Genomic DNA, 21,268 nt, shown 5'->3' with positions numbered 1-21,268 from the left:
GGCCCAAAACATAATCTCATGAAGCTTGACAAAATCTTCGTATATACGTAGTTTGAATGCAATATGTCGACCCTTATTTATTCAATACGAACCATTTTTCTATAAATATTAACTTTGACCTTGACCTTGATCCTAGGGGCCTCAAACGCAATTCCATGAAAGGCCTACATTAATTCTTCCTATATACTAAGTCTGGTAACTATATGCCAAATCTAGCTAAAATTATTCGATACTTAAGGTGACTTTGACACTGCCCTTCCACCAGCCTGCCCGAGCAATGAAGCAAGTCATTCTACTAAATAGTTTTCCATTTGTGAAAACCTAATTAAGTATACAAAAATGGGCCTTTCAAGAGAAAAACAAAATTAAAAATAAAAGTCAATCAATGGCCATAATTTATTTATGGTTAAAATGGAGTTATTTAACCTTGTTGTAAGATGTAAGACCTCATTGTGTGATGGTCCCGAACAACTGTGTGAAGTCAATTGAATGAAGGATACAGAAGTTATTAATACATATCCAAACCTGCCCTAAAAATTTAACCTAAGTTCGATATTCAATCATTGGGGCCATACTATGTATAAATGATAATATCTAGTTATCTGACCTCATTAAGTGATGGCCCATAACAACTGTGTGAAGTAGTAAGTGAATTGAATGAAGGGTATTGGAGTGAAAATCCCAACTTGCCCTAAAACGTCGACCCGGGGCGAGTAGTAAAGCCCTCCTTAGTTTTCGAATAGTCGAGCTAAAAATGCCAATAAAATAGTGGATTATATTCATTTCCTGGATACTACAACACAACTATATTCTTTAAAAAACCTGCAATCACCACAAAGCCACAAGACGTTGTTGATAGGGCAGTGTTAAATTGACGCTTTTGACGCAACAAACATATTCATTGCGTATCAAGACATTTCCGAATGAATGCAAATGACTTTTGGATTGAAAATCGCGCTTTCGTATAAGAAGTCTGAACTCCTTATTACAACTACATTTCTGTACACAAGTTGCAACGGATTTATGTTATAGCTAAATAACAAGAAAATGATTTAATGTTTTCGTCCTTTTTACGACTTATGCTCTACGGAAAACTGTTAAGTTTTGGCAATCAACTAAGTCAACTGCTCAGTTTACAAATTGACATGATTTGCAGACGGCAGTCGTTTTCTAGGATTCCATACAAGTCCAAAATGAGTGTAATACTTAATGTCCTAAGGCTTGACCAGTCCGTGAATTTTCTTTTGACTGAAACCCCTTCGTTTTCTTTGGAGTTCGCATTACATGTGCACATTCATTCATCAAAGCTCCGCCCACGATTCAGTGCTCCAATTTATCACGGATCATCATGTGACCATGATTCATCCAATCAGTTGAACCAATAAATTTAAAAATGACGCTCTAAACGATTTCATTAAGTTAAGTCATTTATCATCCGCTTGCAAAGATGTGTTAGTGCGTCAAAGATATTAACATCGGGATTTTGTTTATGTTCAATTCATATCGAGTAACCATTATATTAACTTTTCATTGATTATATATATTTGAATTACACCATAATCACTCTACTATTATGAAATTTTGTATAAAAGGGAGGCAATAAAATAAATTTTAATATGATTATATTATAGCAATTGTATTTCTTTCGTAAATAACACGATGTCTTTATAAGAAAGTTTTCGGCGAAAAACTTTAACAGTGCTAGTATGCTTCATTAAAAAGGTTATCAATTGAATATTTTGCTTTTCCCTGTATTTTCCATCAGTATTTCTGTTTATTAGGCCTAAAATAAATACATTTGGTTCGAGTTACCCGACCCTACCGTTTTTAGTCAGTTTGAAAAAAAAGTGTTTGTTTTTTTTTAAATTGCTTTTTAATATGTAGATTAAAACCTTAAATGCTTATACAGCAGATTACTTTAACACATTCTCCAATGAAGAAAATGACATTCCTATATTAACACTAATAAAAAAATATAAAAAGCCTACCTACCCTACCTATTTTTGAAAAGGATGTAACCCTAACAAAACAATTTTTTAGGCCTTAGAAACCAACGGACAGGTTCATCTGTAGTTTTAACATTTCTTCTAGGTTAACTTCTACTATAAGGTTAAACAAACCAACGGCCTGATTCATACATATTTTTACAAAAAAAATAAATCTACTACCAGGATTGAACAAAAAATCGTGATTCGAAAAATACCTGACCAACTTGGTTTGTGCTTGTTCTTCCTTTATGAATGTATTGAAGCTTTAGTATCAAGTCATAAAGAAGCCATAGAGCTCGGACATGTTTTATGTTACATCAGGTTGAGTTTCTCTTCGCACGACAGAAAAATTGAGCTAATAAAATGGCGAAGGCCACCCACTGGCACCGGATTTTCAAACTCGATCATATTTTTTAAAAATCAAAAAAAAATCTTATAATTCCTTACTAAAAAGTAAGTAAATTATACAGTACAAAGTGCATATTTAATTTTTTTTTATTTTTTCACATATTCGGTATTATTATTTTTAGGAAGGAATTATAAGATTTTTTTTGATTTTTTAAAAAAATGATTAAGTTTGAAAATCCGGTGCCAGTGAGGCCACCATAAAGACTTCAAGTTACAAGTTTCTTTATGCCCAACGGGCCAAGACATATCAACAATAAATTGGTAGCTCTTTGTCAACCACTGTACAACATAAAGATAACCCCTTATTATAGTTATTATTTTTATTATCATAATATTTACATTTATCAATTTCTATACAAATGCACAAAGGTATATATCCACATTTTCTAGGCCTGCCTAGACAGATGTCTAGATATGGTAAAACAAACAACATGGAAATCATCATCGGAAAGGACATCTTTATGCTATACAGTACGCTCACATTTCACAGGAACTTATACACCTTAAAGAGGGTCAGACATCAAGAACATTATTTCATGTGAAAAGTGATGAAAATGCTAAATGTCTCAAAAACACATCATTTTAGAGCCCAAGGCTAATGTTAATATTTATTAAAAGCAGGGTTGTTAATAAGTTTTTGTTGAACCGACTGAAACAGAAAAGGAGGCGGCCAGGTAGGGGGGTCCGTGGGCATGCCCCCACGCCCCCACCCCGGCCCAGAAAATTCAGCGCTTCATTTCCTGCATTCTGGGACATTTTGGGAGTATTTTTTGCAAACCCTTTACTTTATAGATACGCAATTTTACTTATCTATCCATAGCTTCATAGATACGGAGATCCACACTTTATCGATGGCTTCATAGATACGTAATTCTACGTACTCGTAATGTAGGGTCATTTATTTTCATATCTGTTACTTGTTTATTTGCTATAAATTCATTTCCATGAAGTATAAACATCGATAAATACAAAGCACTCAAAAAAAAAACCCACAAAGTAACTATTTTAAGAATTTTGGAAAATCGCGAAATAATGGTATCAAAGCTGCGTAAAACGTTGACAGCGCAGGTTTGTAGGCATTCCTGTCTCGTTTTCCTCGTGGAAATTTACACAATGCTGCAAGTTATAACGCGCCTGACGTCACAGGTCATGGTGTCAAAATGTCGGCAATGTTGGATAAACAAAAAATCGCATCTACAAATACGCCGAATCGTAAGATAATGATTCAGATTATCGGAAAATTTTAAACCAGTCAAGGCGATGCTCTAAATAGCGAAAAGAGATGTTATAGGCGAAAAGGGCCGATTTTAGCGGTAAGGAACATTTATTACCAAAAAAACTCGCGATCAATTTTTTTTTCCGAATTTGAACCGGCCCAAACTCCATTTGAACCGTCCATTTCGGTCGGCGGCCGGTTCTTATTGACAACTCTGTAAAAGATGTGAAAGAAAAGAATTGATTTTGCTGATCACTTGTAACATTGATCATTAAAGTATTTTAGGCTAAATTTACAAAATTCTGATTAATTTAGCATCTGCTTGTTGGTGTGTGTTCATAAGTAAATTAAAAAGCACATTTTTAAACTATAACTGTTGCCAATATAAAATCTTTGAGTGAATCCCTTTCAGTTTTATCTCCAAAAGGGTATTTGTTCTTAAACCAATTCATGAGAATAATTATAGCCCAAGAACGCACATTATGTATTCATCTGTAAAGGTAAAATCACCATTATTATCAGGGGTATCCATGACATGTTCACTGATCTTCAACAGTCACATGAGTATCCATGACATTTTCACTGATCTTCAACAGTCACATGGGTATCCATGACATTTTCACTGATCTTCAACAGTCACATGGGTATACATGACATGTTCACTTATTTTCAACAGTCACATGGGTATCCATGACATTTTCACTGATCTTCAATAGTCTCATGGGTATCCATGACATTTTCACTGATCTTTAATGTTCATTTTAAGTCTCATGGGTATTCATGACAATTCCACTGATCTTCAATGTTTGCTTTTTTAGCCTCATGGTACTCGTGACATTTTCACTGATCTTTAATATTTGCTTTTTTAGTCTCATGGTTTCCATGACATTTTCACTGATCTTTAAAGTTTGCATTTTTAGTCTCATGCTTTCCATGACATTTTCACTGATCTTCAATATTTGCTTTTTTAGTCTCATGGTTTCCATGACATTTTCACTGATCTTCAATATTTGCTTTTTAAGTCTCATGGTTTCTATGACATTTTCACTGATCTTCAATATTTGCTTTTTAAGTCTCATGGGTATCCATGACATTTTCACTGATCTTTAATGTTAGTCTTTTTTATTTTCATGGTATCAATGACATTTTCACTAATCTGCAATGTTTGCATTTTAAGTTTCATGGTATTCATGACATTTTCACTGATCTTTAATGTTTACTTTTTTTAGTCTCATGGTATTCATGACCTTTTCACTGATCTTCAATGTTTACTTTTTAGTTTCATGGTATCCATGATATTTTCTCTGATATTTTCTCTGATCTTAAATGTTTACTTTTTCAGTCTCATGGTTCCCATGACATTTTCACTGATCTTAAATGCTTGCATATTCAGTCTCATGGGTATCCACACTACTATCGCTTCCAATATCTGCATCTTGAGTTTCATTGGTAGCCACATTATTACCACTGGTTTCCAGAGTTTCAACAAGGGTTCTACCCACTTTCACAGGTTGATTAGGAAGTCTGATGTTGTGTACAGTGACAGGTCCAATACGAATATCTTTGTCCGAGTCTTCAGAGCCATCTTCACTACTTTCCGAGTCTGAGCTGCTGTCTTCACTGAAAGCTTGTTCTACCAATGCGAGATCCTGAAGATAATATAATAAAGATCATCATTCTGTTTATATATGTTCTGTACCATCCTCGGCACCCCAGCGTATCATAACCTACATGATACCCTGGGCAAATCAGCTGTAAAAATCTCATATTCATGAATAATTAATAAGATGAAATCCAGCCGCTTGATTGGTCACATGAGACACACCTCATGCGGTGTGGAAATGGCCGAGAAAATACGGATGTAATCACAGTTTGAAATAATGAGATCAGGGCTTACAAATTGTTTTAGGCAGGATATTGTTAATATGCCGGTGGCTCTTCACAAAGGAGATCTTTTCTTTTCATTATCGGCTATTTCATTGGTCAGAAAGTGCTTATGAATTTGAAGATTTCTGAAGTTTCCCTAGCCAATTTGGCCAAATAGGTTATGATACGCTGGGGTGCCGAGGATGGTTCTGTATATTTGTTATTCATGTCAGAAAATAGCAGACTGAGCTAATGTTTCTTGTTAACATATACCCAACCTTAAATAAAGACTCTTGTATCTTGTAAGATCACTTAAGATAATAAGAAATTATAGTTACAATGTACATCACTAACAACCTCAGTTATTACAATCATACATCAGCACTTCACTGCCAGTTTATAATTTCCATCACTAGGGTAGGTTTATGGTATGAATTAAGGTTAATGTATGATATCTAATTTGATTAATACTGTTGCAGAATTTCTCAATAAGTGGAAAACAATGATAAGTTCATATGACCAGGGTTCTCATTATGTGTCGGTTGAACCATATCAAAAAGTAAAGTAACCAACCAGCTACTACTTATTCTACTTAAAATTGATGTTTTTTCCTAGTTAATATGAACTGGCCCAAATGCCATTTGAACCATCTATTAAGGCCAGCAGCCAGACCTTATTGAGAACACTGAGTAACAACAGTTTTCAATGGTATACAGTATTTAACACAGGTTTATAAACTAGATTTTGTATTGGAAAGACTGTATAAAACACACTATTATTTTTAATTGATCAATATTAATCAAATAATTACTAAAAACCAATCCATTCAATGAAATGTGAAAACAAGGGTTAAGATTATAACATATGGGCAACTTATCCATGTTTTATACATTTGGCTGCAGTAGAGAATAGACTCAATACTCAACAATTATTCAAAACAGTAAATGAAATAACCATTTCGATATGTTGATCCTCTTCATCATCTAACTGCTCAATATCGGGTGTAAAATTTGGATCAGCCTTCATTCTCTCCTCCAGCTCTTGGTTGGCAGTTGCTAACTTCGGCAGAAAGTTTCTGACCTGGCCTAAAACTGTAAGGGACATGATCATCAATTTGACATCAAATGGTATAGTTTAAAGTGTTTAAAAAAAACAACGAAACATAATGTTTAATTTAAATTATGCTGTACAATTGTTTTTATTAATATAATAGTTAACAAAATATTGATCCATTACTGTATTTTTCCATTTGATTTCCATTTCTAGAAACATTACCTTTATAAAGAAATACAATTGAATCCAAGACTAAATGAGCTTTATGATTCAGTTTCTAAAACCCTGTAAACCTTCACTTTATTTGGTTGGATAGGATAGTTCATATTCCTTTTTTAAAAAGGAAGGATTGTTAATGAGTCTTGATACCTGAACTAGGCGCTGCTTTAAAATTCTTCCTGAGGTCCTCCAGTTTATGAATATTCTTATTGATGAGTAGGGATGAGTCTGAAAATTATAGAACAAGTGTTTTAAATAAGAAAAAACTATTTATTGAATCTCGTAAGTTTTGGAGTTACTAAATTTTATTCGTATATAATATATAGGTATCTGACAGTTAATGTTTTGTCTAAATTGTTCATTAAAGAAAGTAAAATGATTCAGTTTCAACACCTTTTAAAACAGCCCCCGAATCCCTTTTAAATGTACATGTACCTTTAGAAATGATAGTAGACTTGTCATGCAAAATTTAATTTACTAAAAGAACAAATCAATCCATTTCTCACACTAATGATAATTACAGCCTTAAAGAAAATTCATTTGGTTCATGTTACACAACTTTACCAAGAAAGAGTCCCCTAACCTATGGTTTTCATAGTCAGTTGGTAAAAATAAAGAAGAAAAAATAAGGAATATAAAAAAAAGGACTTGTGTTTTGTAGTTTTAAATCTTTAAAGTGTCTAACAGAAAATTTCTTTAAAACCAATAATCAATGATGACAATTATAAAACCTACTAAAAAAGGCCTTTCTACCCTAGATTTTATTATTTTTGGCACCATTGTACCTGTTTTTGAAAAGGACCCAAACCCAACCATTTCTTTTAGCCTAAAACACAATGATCCTTGTGACCTTACGATCATGCAATATGTTGTGCATGATTAAAGAAAATAAGTTCTGATAACTGAGTAACAACGTGAATTACGGTTAATTTAATTATAATGTCCGAATAAATACAATGTCCGAAAACATGCCAGTTTTACATTAGTCAAAGTGAAATATTCTTACAAAACAAAGCATTTTACTTACTTTCAGGAACTGGTGTGATCTGTAATAAATCTTTAGATACTTGCTGATTGCTCTCTCCCATTTTGAAATCAGGATAAATCACAAATGTCTATAAAAAATCAAAAGTGTGTCAACATGGGCGCAGCCATTTTTGGTACAGGTAAAAGTTAGGACGAAATCCAATACGAACGTCGTTTGCAATACATTTGTATCAGAACTATCAGAAAGAAAGTCGTGATAAAAACTTCTTGTTTGGGATTTTTTCTGTGCTATGGTCATTTAATGAATGTCTTAGTTAAAGATTGTAGGAATATTTTTGCCACGATTTGAGAAATGCGACAACAATATTTATATTCGATAGCGAAAACTTTTTGACAAGTTGGCACTGAAGCGGAAAACAAACAGCTTTTTCTTCCTTTTCTGTACAAACATATTATAACGGCGTAAGCGTTTAAATACAATTTGTTATTTCGCTCATCTACTCGTGACTGGTAAAGTTTAATTATATCGGAATTCGCCTAAATCATTTGTTGTTTATCAAATCAAGCGATTCGGATAAATGTATATTCGGATATTCTTCAACTTTTGTTTACACGATTGTTTGGGCGGTTCCTCGGTCTCCTTTACATACTCTTGTGTTTGTTAAGAAAGACCTTTAATGTAAAGTTTTGCGGTACATGTGAATGGCCATCAACGAGTCTTTTGAAGATTTTTTTAACCATGGCAAACTTGAGACAGGGATACATAAGAAATGTCAAAACAATAAAAAAAAAAGCATCCCAGATCGGTCATTAAACGAGTGTCTGAACGACCAGGACTCACCACCGACGCCTTATGCCAGAATTGGTCCTGCGTCGTATTCATACAGATACAGATTATTGTAGCTAAGTCATATATACTTATATGGTAATATATATATATACATCAAATATGACCATCTTTTCTTAGATCAAAGGATGTTTTACCATATTTTACCTATTTTTACTAAAACCAGGGCTGCCTTACCATCTAGCCACAATAATGCCATTTAGGAAACTTTTTTAACATTGTGTTAGAGTCCCCCGAAGCACGAACAAACTATCATTAAAAGTAGTGTTGGGAATCGGTTCCAATTTTACAATCGATAATCGGTTCCACTCAAGTAACCGATTATCGATATAGTACAATCGGTTTTTTTAAAATACTAGATAAAACCTAAAGTGAAGTTTTATTCATGCACATTATTAAACTCTTAATCATTATATGCATATATGTTATGTCTATGATTGAAGTTATTAAGTGTTATATCAAAAATAGTTCATTTTTACTTGCTCATTGTGGCTTTCATCTGCCATTTTGTTAAAGATAACGTCTGAACACTTACTTATATTTTTTTCAATTTTTTTTTTGATGATCGATTATAACCAAATACAATCGATTGTCGCCGATTTCAGGCCCAATCAATCGATTTTCGATTATAATCGATCATCGGAACATCACTAATTAAAAGACTGTTTATATGGATCACCGTTCCATCATACTGTACTGTATTCATCGGATGTTTTTTTACTGTTTTAAGTTAAGAAATAAAAGATAAATGTTTTTGGATGTTAAAATAACATAAAAAAAACATTTATCTTTTATTTCTCATCATGTTAATAAATAGTAATAAATCACAATAAATCCTATTTCAATTTTAAAAAAGTGGTTTTATTGCCAATTATTTTCTGCTGTACATCTACTGTACACCTTGCTGTACATGTATATGAAATGGGCTCAACAGTTTAAACACCACTAGAATACTTTAAATTTTAGCCAAATGTGAAATAACATAAATGATTTTTTTTTGCCATCACATTGTGGACTCAAGTTGCTTTTCACAGTGAAACAGGCAAAAATCGTAGAAATTTCATTTTATAAATTCACTTTTTTAAATGGTGAGACTATCATTAAACAATCCACCGTTTTATTTTTATTATTTATACCACTGAATAACTAGAAATATTTTTTTGTTTGTTTTTCAGAGGTCAACTTTTCCAACAAAGGATGTAGCAGTAACAAGAGTATGTCACGGCCGGGAAGAGAAAACTTCCAGTACACCCTCCGTTCTCGTAAATCCAGAATGGTTCCCTACATCAAACCAGACGGACACACCTTAAGCTCTTCTGTAACCATGGAGGAAATTTCACAGGATGATCTTAACTCACAGTCAGCAGTCCAGGCTCTGGCTAAGGATCATGCTAATGGCAAAGAAAAACGAGTGTATAGGACAAAATATGGTCTTGTGAATAGTGTTCCAGGTTCAATTGATGGTAAAGTTGACACAGTAGGGGAAATAACCAAACAAACTGATAATATTGGTGCTCATAATTCAGGATTAACTGAACTTGAAAGTTTGGAGGAAGAAAGATCTGGTGCTAATGATAAAACACAGGAGACAAGTTTTATAAATGCGGGTAATGGGGATACTCAGCCGCTGTTGCAAAGCAGCGGGTCAGAAGGGGAAGAAGGGGAGACGATTATTGGAGTGAAGTTGGAAGACAGCTCTGAGACATCACTGCAGATAATGCTGCAGGTGACACTGCCTTACATCATAGCTGGGTTTGGAATGGTGGCTGCAGGAATGGTCCTGGATACAGTGCAGGTTTGTTTATTAACTGTTATTACACAATTCTTGGAACAATCTAAAGTCCCTTATAATGAGGTCAAGATAAGGCCAAAAAATGGTTTGGTTATGGTAACATCCTTAAAGTTTTCAAGAACAGGTAACTAAGGTAGGTAGGCTTTTTATTGTGTTTATTTTATTAGAATATGTTGGTGACTCACCGTGAGTAATCAGTTGGTCAAATGTCACCCAGCAAATAAGCACAAAACATTTTCTAAGAATGACACTGATAACTTCATTAATTAAGATCCCTGTGGGACTTGCAGGGAAAAAAATTAACACAAGACCAGAAGCGTGAGTCAACTTTGTGCTTGTCAGATGAACTCAATTTCGATGACTGAACTCGTGCCTTGTGAATAAGCATACTTATTTGTGTGTAACGCATACAGGCTAATTCATATTGAACTATTAAGTATTTGTTGTACATACATGTAACATATTTTGCCCTTGTTTCAGCACTGGCCTGTGTTTGTGGAGGTGTCTGAGATTTTCGTTCTGGTGCCCGCTCTACTGGGACTGAAGGGCAACCTTGAGATGACCTTGGCCTCACGTTTGTCAACACAGGTAATGTATTTTAATGTACATGACTGTAAATTTTCTGATGTTCGGATTTCTTTTTAGCCAAGATATATATGTATTTAAGCACATGTATGTATGCAAGGTACTGGTACTTCTACTTCCAAAAAAGCTAAAGCTTACTTCTCAACCAGTAAATAAAACAAAGACGAGGTACATGTAGTCAATATGTACCACACAACTGAGTTACATCCCTTGATCAGTTGAGTCATGTCCCTTGATCAAATGTGTTATGTTCCTCGATCAGTTGAATTATGTCCCTTGATTAATTGATTTATGCCCCTTGATTATAAAATTTATGTCCCTTGATTAGTTATGTCCCTTGATCAATTTAGTAATATCCCTTGTTTAAATGAGTTATGTATCTTTATCTATTGAGTTAGTTCCCTTGTTAAAATGAGTTTGTCCCTCTATCAGTTGAGGTACATGTATGTCCCTTGATCAAATGAGTTATGTCCCATGTTCATTTGAGTTGTTTTACCTTTATCAATTGAGTAATGTCCCTTGATCAAATGAGTTATGTCCCTTGATCAGTTGAGTTATGTCCCTTTATCATTGGCCTTCTGTTGTGTATTTTTTTCAGTAACCTTAGGTCTGATATTATTGATGATTTGCAATATTTATGATAAATATAAACGTTTATTTTTTTTCCAAAACAATGATTGGGGTAGATACTTAAAAAGATGGTTGGGTACCTATATAATTAGATGGTTGGGTACCTATAATTAGATGGTTGGGTACCTATAATTAGATGGTTGGGTACCTATAATTAGATGGTTGGGTACCTATAATTAGATGGTTGGGTACCTATAATTAGATGGTTGGGTACCTATAATTAGATGGTTGGGTACCTATAAATACATGTTATTTTGGTTTGGCTTAGTAGATGTTAGAAGTATGTAATTTTGACAATTCAATATATTTGTAGGCCAATCTCGGAAACATGAACAAGGCTTCCGAGAAGTGGAAAATGATAGGTGGAAACATGGCGTTAATTCAGGTAGTTTTTCCCTTTGGATTATAGAAATTTATCACTGAAATAAAAAAGTATTTCACTGTCTGAATCAGTCATGTAAAATGATGTATTATCGGCCTCATACTAGCTCGAATTGACAATTCTAGGCTTGTTTTGAGGAAATACTGTATTTGTTGGTTTGGCCACCATCTGGTGTCTTAAGTCCCTTTAAGGCTTAAATAATGCTTACATTCTTAAGCTAGTTTTACATAATCCAGATTTGATTTACCTTGACACTTAATCCTCTTTATTTAATAATGATTGTTATTGCAAATGTGTTATACAAGAATGCAGATCGATATAATCCTTACATTTTCTTGCCACATGTGGTGAAATGTATGAGAGATTTGTCAGAAATTAAAGGGCAATATCAAACTTTGGATATTATAATCAACAAATATCTCTTCCTTATTGGAAATTGTCATACATGTATATGTGTTCCGTTATTTTATGTTTCCCTTTCTTCAGGCCCAGGCGATAGTTGTTGGTTTCCTGGCCTCCATGTTTGCCATGGTGATGGGCTGGATACCGGAGGGAAAGTTTAACGTTCATCACGCCTTATTGCTGTGTGCAGCTAGCATGAGTACTGCAGCAGTGGCTAGTTTTGTACTTGGTAAGTCTGGCGGCCATTTTATCAAGAATTCAGGGGCAATTTTGTACGTAGGAGAGTTTATGCAGTCCATCACAACTGATCAAAATCTTTTCTGGGTACGAAACAACTCCTAGAATTCTTGATAAAACAGAATCCTGGACGGTAACATTTATTTCTACTAAAAGCATGAAATTTAGTGTTTTGTTTTAATGTCCACCATGCCTTGTTGCTGAGCCGACGGCGGCATTGGGTAGTTCTGTACTCAATAAGTCTGAATGGTAATGTATGCTTCAAGTAAAAGTACGGAATTAAGTGTCCTCACAGATCATTTTACACCAGATTTCAGTTAAAAAAAGAACTTGGCAAGGAGAAGCTCAGGACCATTGTAAGGCCTTCCATTTCTATTTTGAGTTTCAATTATCTTGTACCAACTGCAATGAGTTTATCTACAGTGTTTTTAAACTGTTGGCCGCAGGCCTACTTACTTTAGTACTTCATATCAAAATCAGGTATGGTTAAGTCTACTTTTTGACATGACATGTTCAAAGAATTATTACACCAGGGTTGCAAAATGGGACATTTAGTGTTATGGGTTCAACATGGTGAGAATTAAAAGAATCTTTAAATCTTGGTTACGAACTGAGGGAAGTAGATAAGTATAAATTATAATTACACACTAAATGGAAATGTGCTGACTAAAAGACCCTGCCTTACTTTATTTATTTTTTAGATTTGCTATTTATTGCCTGTGAACACAGATACTGCCATGAAGAAGTATACTGTCTTTTTTAATATATTAATTATTCTGTATTTCAGGCTGTATAATGGTTGGGGTAGTGTTATTGTCAAAAAAATGCAACGTGAACCCTGACAATGTAGCCACGCCAATAGCAGCTAGCCTCGGTGATATTACAACACTCTCTCTGCTGTCAGGGATAGGATGTCTCCTGTATAATGCTATAGGTAATATTTGAATGTTTTAAAGTACTAGTTAATCGAATTGGTACAACATTTTCAATTTTATAGTCTACATTTATCCTTGATGTTATTCACCCTAGAAAGAAAATACGTTTGGTTACCTGAGCCTAGCTACAAAATAGGGGCTGAACTTTTAATTGTTGGTAAATAATATATATATATTTTTTTTAAGTGTGTGTTTTAATGTGTCATTTTTGAACCTTGAAAGCTTCAAAAGATAATAACTTTAACGCCATTTTCCAATGATGACAATTACGTTCTTACATAAAGCCTTACTTTTTTTCCCTTTTTTTGAAACCAAAAAACCCTAACCAAACCATTCTTTTAGCCTTATCTAAAGAAGCAATTATGTAACAAACTCTATCTTTGATACAATAAGTCCCTGTGTTTTTAGTCATATTCATTACTTAAACAACATTGCACAAACGATGTTATTTATAGCAAACTTTATTTCTTATATATGTATTTGTTCATTTTTAGGCAGTCATCAGTGGCTAGCTCCCATCATAATTGTCCATATTCATTCTCCTCACACCGTTATGGATATACATCTCCGTGCATAACCGCTCCATCAACGATGATATACCAAACTACAATTATATATGTCTTAAATGTGTATTTGTTCATTTTCAGGTAGTCAGCAGTGGCTAGCGCCGGTGTTAATAGTCATATTCATTCTCCTCACACCATTATGGATATACATCTCCGTACATAACCGCTCCATCAACGATGATATACCAAACTACAATTATATATGTCTTAAATGTGTATTTGTTCATTTTCAGGTAGTCAGCAGTGGCTAGCGCCGGTGTTAATAGTCATATTCATTCTCCTCACACCATTATGGATATACATCTCCGTACATAACCGCTCCATCAACGATGATATACCAAACTACAATTATATATGTCTTAAATGTGTATTTGTTCATTTTCAGGTAGTCAGCAGTGGCTAGCGCGCGTGTTAATAGTCATATTCATTCTCCTCACACCATTATGGATATACATCTCCGTACATAACCGCTACATCAATGATGATATACTAAACAACAATTATATATGTCTTAAATGTGTATTTGTTCATTTTCAGGTAGTCAACAGTGGCTAGCGCCCGTGTTAATAGTCATATTTATTCTCCTCACACCATTATGGATATACATCTCCGTACATAACCATTACACCAACGAGGTTGTATATACTGGATGGACCCCAGTTCTTTGTGCAATGGTCATAAGCAGGTATGATTTGTTACAGTTTTACATGTAGGTATCGCAGAGTGCTTGGCCATGCCACTTTTAGTAGTGCTCTTGTACTGTCTAAAAATCGAATGTTCAAAAGTCCCCTTGTTTTAAAGTTTGAAAGTCCTTTTGTTTTGTTCTAAAGCTTATATGATTAAAAAAAATTAAATACTTACGGTAATATGTAAGGCTGTTTGAAGCTAAAGCTACTTTAATTTAAAACTTTTCTAAACATTTTTTTATCAAAATCATAATACTTAAGTTCTTTATAGCCGTAAACAATGAGCCCTTTAACCCTTAGAACCCTGTCCCTTTTCTTTAGCACCCTGGGGCCGTATTCAATAAGCATCTTAGTGAATATTTTCAACTTAGTGAGAATTTCATTATTTTTGACATCAGTTATTTTAAACACCCACTATTTTTCATCAGATTTATTCATATGCATGCATAGTTTAGACCATTTTCTTGTTTATTTTCATATTTTTGGTGTCCAAACATTGTTCGTTTTCTTGGAAGTTGAAAATTATTACTTAGATGCTTATTGAATACGACCCCTGGACTATTTAAAACCTGGATTAAACCATAGTTCAGTAACACTTACCAGCCAGTCTACTTCTGAAAAAAAAAACATTTTATTGATTGCTTATTGAAAGATAATGATTAAAATCTGTTTTTAAAGAAAGAAAGTTAAGGATTGTCATAGCCATTGTGTGGGCTGTGTCATTGGGCAAAAACGTTTTGGTAATTACGTCATCAAAACTGTGTTTCAGCCTTTACGCTGCAAGCTGATGTTTGATTTTGTTGTGAGAGCCAGCCAAAATTTCAAAACATCAAAACAAAAAATAATTATTTCTCCTTGAAACAGTTTGATTTTATTTACTATTAAATGATAATTCTCTACAAACCAAGTTAAATCTTTTAATCGAATGTATTTTCTCTTTAACCAAAATATTGCCAAAAACATACGAGGTACAAAAGCTTTACTCATGTTTAGTTGTGATTTATTTAAATTTACTGAATATTGTTCAGTAAAACACATGTTAGGATATTACGCACTTTTATGTTTGTATTATTGAGGTGTTTAAGGTGTAAGATGTTGAATTTAGATTTGATAATTTCTGTTTCAGTATTGGTGGTGTGATTCTAGATTTTACTGTCTCTAAATACCCGGGCATAGCTGTATTTCAACCTGTGATAAATGGTAAGAATAGAAATGTAGATTTAAAAAATATATTAAACATTGTAGAGAGAAGTAGTATATTTATGTGCATTTTAAACCAGGTTTTCACAAAGCGAAACCTGGTTATTAGAATGGCAAACATAGTTGTTCAGGTGGACAGCTGGGCGGCTTAAAACTCACTTATGAAGCTGAATAATTTCAAATGGGTTGACATATCTTGAACAACCTTGGTCTATAGGAAGAGTTTATGAATACCTTTTATGGGATTGCTATTGGGGTCCCTTGAGTCATGGTCACTGTTACTAGAATAGTTGAAACTAAATAGTTAGAGTTCACATATCCTCACCACACTTGGTATAAAGGAAGAGTTTATGAAGACTTTTTATGTGATAGTGTTTGGGATCCCTAGGGTCAAAGTCACTGTTACTAAAAATAGAAGAATGCTTGAAACTGAATAATTTTAGTCAAGGTTCACATATCCTGAATAAACTTGGTATATAGGAAGAGTTTATGGAGACCTTTCATGGGATTGCGTAAAGGGCTTCTAGGGTCAAGGTCAATTTACTTTTGCTTCAAGACTTTGATATTACCAACGACAAACAAAGTTTGAAGTGGGTTAATTGGAGTCAACATGATTGTGGTGTGTTGGTTGGTCAGTCTGTTGCAATTTTTTTTGTGTGGAGAATAATTTGAAATCTACTAGATGAATTCCATTAAACTTCATACAATGAAAGAACATAATATGAGAAGTTACAGTGAACTAGAACCATAACTCTATCTCAGCTTGTAAGAGAGTAATTGCCCTTTCACTTCTTCTTGTCCAGAGCAGAACATGAAAGCTACTGGATGGAATTTCAATTAAACTTTATACGATGGTAAAGCACACTGAGAGGATGTGCAGTGTATAAGAACCATAACTCTGTTTCAGCTAATAACAATGTTATTGCGTTTTGTTACTTTTCCTTTTCCAGAGCATAACTTGAAAACTACTAGGTGGAATTAAATTAAACTTTATACAATGAGAGGAAGTGCAGAATGTAAAAACATCAACTCAATTTTAGCTAATTACAGAGTTAGTTTTCCTTTGTGTAGCATATCTTGAAAACTATGTGATTGAATTTTAATTTAACTCCATTCAATGGTAAAGCACGATGACAGGAAGTGCAGTGTTCAAGAACCATAGCACTATTTCAGCTTATTACAGAGTTATTGCCCTTAGTAAATTTCCTATTCTGAAGTATAACTTCAAAACTACTGGATGGAATTTCAATTAAACTTCTTACAATGATAGAAAATAATGAGAGGAAGTGCACTTAAACTAAACAAGCAATTGTTTCCTCCTTTCAGGTGTTGGCGGAAACCTGGTAGCTGTGCAGGCCAGTCGTATCTCCACTTCGCTACACCAAGTCTGCAGGCCAGGGACAATTCCAATAAACTCTGTGCATGGCTGTCCAAACTGTCCAAATGCCTTCTTTGGAAAAGGTAAGAAAATTGTTTTATCTCAACATTGCTACTCCAAGTCTGCAGGCCAGGGACCGTCCCCATAAACTTTGTGTGAGGCTGTCAAACTGTCCTCATGCTTTCCTTTGGAAAAGGTAAGAAAGTAGTTGTATTTCCACATCAGTAAACCAAGTATGCAGGCCAGGGATCATCTTCATAATCTGTGTCTGCGGCTGTACAAACTGTCCAAATGCTTTCTTAGGCAAAGGTATGAGCACAATTGTAACTCAAGAAATCTTCGCCAAGTCTGCAGGGACCATCCAAAATTACTGTACATGGATGCCAAAACTGTCTAGAGCTTTCTTTGGAAAACGTAAGATAATAAGACGTATCTCCACATCGCTATATTAAGTCTGCAGTCCAGGGACTGTCCCAGTTAACTTTGTATGTGGCTGTCCATACTGTCCAAACGCCTTCTTTTGAAAAGGTAAGATAATAAGACATATCTCCACATTGCTACACCAAGTCTGCAGTCCAGGGACTGTGCCAATAAACTCTTGTGTGCGGCTATCCAAACTGTCAACACTATTTCATTGGATAAGGTAACAGAAGAGTTGTCCTTATCAGGTAAATTTACATGAAAAAAACTCATATCAGCTCAAAATAGGGAGGGTTGGATAAGGATATTTCTTTCCAAAAGCCACCCTTTTGCTTACATTTTGTATGGAGCTTTAGCTCATGTAATGATTGTTAGTTCAGTTAGTGTCACTATCAATACCCTGGTAAAACCTAGTGAGTATAATCCTCATTATCATAGATAAAATGTTTTTCCACGTATTTAAACTTGCTCTAGCACAGTATTCAAACTTGCTCTAGTACAGTATTCAAACTTGCTCTAGCACAGTATTCAAACTTGCTCTAGCACAGTATTCAAAATTGCACTAGCACAGTATTTAAAATTGCTCTAGCACAGTATTCAAACTTGCTCTAAACTTGCTCTAGCACAGTATTCAAAATTACCTTAGCATAGTATTCAAACTTGCTCTAAACTTGCTCTAGCATAGTATTCAAACTTGCTCTAGCAGGCAGCCAATGCTGTAGGGTTTAAGACAGGATTGATACAGGACAGGGTTCTGCAGAAGGTTTCAACTGCCAGATATGTAAAGACAGTATGTATTTCATAATCCAATTATAAGTTTTAGACAATACAAAAGAAATTTCTGACAGCCTCAAGCATTTTATTCCATGAATGCTGAAGGGTACCAATGCTGGTCTCCATGAGGGACTGAAAAAGGACAGGTTACAGCACCCTTCCATAAACCTTCACCGATTCTTTGGGCTGGGTGACCTTACTACCTCACTTTCTATCTTCTTCTCACTTTCCCTTTTAACCTATTCAATACTTGACTACAATAACAAACAGAGCCCCATCATGTTACTTCATATCGAAATACTTCAGCAGTTCACTACAGCACATTTGCAACGCAATCGCATACATTTTGTATAAAAAATATGTAATTTTTTAACATGATAATCTGACTTCAATTGCATTAGAAACCTTCTGTATCCACAACTATCTTTGTCAGTGGATTAGCTTCTTAAATTTTACTTATTATCTTTCCAACCAGATTTATACCAACATATATAGTTTTTTCTTATGTTAAACATATTAAATAACTCATTATTTCATTTTCTCATACTATCAATATACCAATTTACACAGTATATACGTTTTTTGCTTGAATTAATTAAATTATTTATAGTATTTTTACAGAAAATAGAAAAGAGGTTTCATACAAGCCAATGGCTTTCTCCTCAATTCTATATATCATATGTGTATGTTGTAAATGTTTTTTGTTATAAAAAAAATTAATACTGTTTAAACCAAACCTTCAGCTAAAACCTTACAATGGTCTTTGATTTATCTTTCAAAAAAATAAAATTGCCTGCATTAGTTGCTGGCATTTGTAGTTCTTGGCTACCTAATTTTCATGTACACATTAGTTCAAGCACATTTTTTACTGTTGTATTATTCTATGTTTCAGATGTAAAATCTCGGGCAGCGCGTGTGTTACTGGCTCTAGTCATTCCAGGCCATCTCATTTTCATGTACACCATCTCGTTCATGAAGACAGGCCATACAAGCATCACTCTTATCTTCTCAGTGACCTACCTAACTGCCGCAATCTTACAGGTGAGGCATTCTCAGATTAGTTAAAGGGACTAGACACCAGATGATATCATAAAATAATGCAAGAAAAAAAAATTGTCAAAAACTTGCATATGATTAATATTGTTGTGTACAATGCACAGAATCTCACTTACTGATGTATCACATTGCTTACAACACATGTATTGTTGCAGTTTTAGTGTTTTTTTCCATCTAAAAATTTGCTTGGATTATCTTCTTCATAAATTTCATCAAATCTAAAGTAGCGTCGGTATACATGTTTCTGTACTATTCACATGACTTTCATATGCTAAATATACACACTATAAACTGGGAAACCATTACGCGCTATTTTTAAAAGGTTAAACTTAGCTGAGACAGTGACAAAATATTCTTTATGAATAGTGACAATTCTAGGCTTGTTTTAATGAAATACTGTATTTGCCAATTTTGGACCATCTTGTGTCTCTTTAATGTTAATAATAATTAAATAACGTATTTGTTGTTGTGAACACATAGGGTGCAGGTCAAATTCACTCCCTGCTCTCTAATTGACCAGTTGCAAAGGCAATTATTGTGATATGTAGCTCGGTAATTTGGTTGAGATTTACCTGTTAATCCATTGGATAATGCATCCATGTGCTTACATTTATTTACAAAATATAATCCCCTTAGTGGTCAACTGTTTAATTGACACCTGGCCACAAATCAAAAATCAGGCACAAGTATAACAAAATTACTTAGTAAGTCAAATCTCATTTTCAAGCTCAAGTCATTTTTCCACATAACATCAGAATTTATTCGAAATCGTAAAACAGCAGATATGATATCTACAGAGATGGTATTAGTCTGTTATTCAGAAACAAAATATATGTCTTAAAATGCTCACACAATTTTACTTTACATTGCCATAATTGTCATTAGGTTTCAATTAAACCGAACGCAGCCATAAAGTGCCATATTTTGTTGATTGCAGGTTCCAAAAATGCTGTACAGTGCCATATTTTGTTGCTTGCAGGTTGCAATAATGCTGTACATTGCCATATCTGTTGCTTGCAGGTTGCAATATTGCTGTACATTGCCATATCTGTGGCTTGCAGGTTGCAATATTGCTGTACATTGCCATATCTGTGGCTTGCAGGTTGAAATATTGCTGAACAATGTTGTATCTGTTGCTTGCAGGTTGAAATATTGCTGTACATTGCCGTATCTGTTGCTTTCAGGTTGCAAGATTGCTTTACATTGCCGTATCTGTTGCCTGCAGGTTGCAAGATTGCTGTAAATTGCCGTATCTGTTGCCTACAGGTTGCAAGATTGCTGTACATTGCCATATCTGTTGCCTGCAGGTTGCAAGATTGCTGTACATTGTCATATCTGTTGCCTGCAGGTTGCAAGATTGCTGTACATTGCCATATCTGTTGCCTGCAGGTTGCAAGATTGCTGTACATTGCCTTATCTGTTGCCTGCAGGTTGCAAGATTGCTGTACATTGCCGTATCTGTTGCCTGCAGGTTGCAAGATTGCTGTACATTGCCGTATCTGTTGCCTGCATGTTGCAAGATTGCTGTACATTGCCATATCTGTTGCCTGCATGTTGCAAGATTGCTGTACATTGCCATATCTGTTGCCTGCAGGTTGCAAGATTGCTTTACATTGCCATATCTGTTGCCTGCAGGTTGCA

The 21,268-nt window shown here is 34.4% G+C and overlaps 2 protein-coding genes across 4 annotated transcripts in view; one reads left to right on the top strand and one right to left on the bottom strand.

Annotated features, from left to right (window-relative positions):
• Window positions 1–21,268, top strand: part of LOC128217344 (solute carrier family 41 member 1-like) — a 34,168-nt gene that overhangs the window by 4,698 nt on the left and 8,202 nt on the right. The window contains exons 1-10 of one of the 3 annotated variants that reach the window (XM_052924446.1): window positions 8,122–8,199; window positions 9,760–10,379; window positions 10,857–10,964; window positions 11,905–11,976; window positions 12,460–12,604; window positions 13,400–13,546; window positions 14,651–14,798; window positions 15,926–15,999; window positions 17,326–17,460; window positions 19,464–19,612. In XM_052924446.1, the coding sequence (XP_052780406.1) occupies window positions 9,801–10,379; window positions 10,857–10,964; window positions 11,905–11,976; window positions 12,460–12,604; window positions 13,400–13,546; window positions 14,651–14,798; window positions 15,926–15,999; window positions 17,326–17,460; window positions 19,464–19,612 (1,557 nt within the window). In that variant the 5' untranslated portion in view covers window positions 8,122–8,199; window positions 9,760–9,800. Of the gene's footprint in view, window positions 1–8,121; window positions 8,248–9,759; window positions 10,380–10,856; window positions 10,965–11,904; window positions 11,977–12,459; window positions 12,605–13,399; window positions 13,547–14,650; window positions 14,799–15,925; window positions 16,000–17,325; window positions 17,461–19,463; window positions 19,613–21,268 lie in introns of those variants that run through there. The other 2 variants (XM_052924445.1, XM_052924444.1) reach the window with 2 other exon arrangements.
• LOC128217346 (NOP protein chaperone 1-like) lies at window positions 2,505–7,910 on the bottom strand. The gene is made up of 4 exons (XM_052924448.1): window positions 7,778–7,910; window positions 6,901–6,978; window positions 6,433–6,569; window positions 2,505–5,261 (listed from the first exon to the last, which is right to left on the bottom strand). The coding sequence occupies exons 1-4, from the start codon at window positions 7,836–7,838 to the stop codon at window positions 4,986–4,988; spliced, it is 552 nt and encodes a 183-aa protein (XP_052780408.1). The 5' UTR covers window positions 7,839–7,910; the 3' UTR covers window positions 2,505–4,985.

The sequence above is a fragment of the Mya arenaria genome, chromosome 14 (assembly GCF_026914265.1).
Source record: "Mya arenaria isolate MELC-2E11 chromosome 14, ASM2691426v1".
In the NCBI taxonomy this organism is placed as follows: Eukaryota; Metazoa; Mollusca; class Bivalvia; order Myida; family Myidae; genus Mya; species Mya arenaria.
This window is presented reverse-complemented; position numbering and strand designations above follow the sequence as displayed.

Coding starts and splice junctions, on each gene's coding strand:
- LOC128217346 (XM_052924448.1), bottom strand. CDS start 7,838: ATGGGAGAGAGCAATCAGCAAGTATCTAAAGATTTATTACAGATCACA. Junction 6,979..7,777: donor GATCACACCAGTTCCTGAAA/GTAAGTAAAATG, acceptor TATAATTTTCAG/ACTCATCCCTACTCATCAAT. Junction 6,570..6,900: donor TAAAGCAGCGCCTAGTTCAG/GTATCAAGACTC, acceptor TGTCCCTTACAG/TTTTAGGCCAGGTCAGAAAC.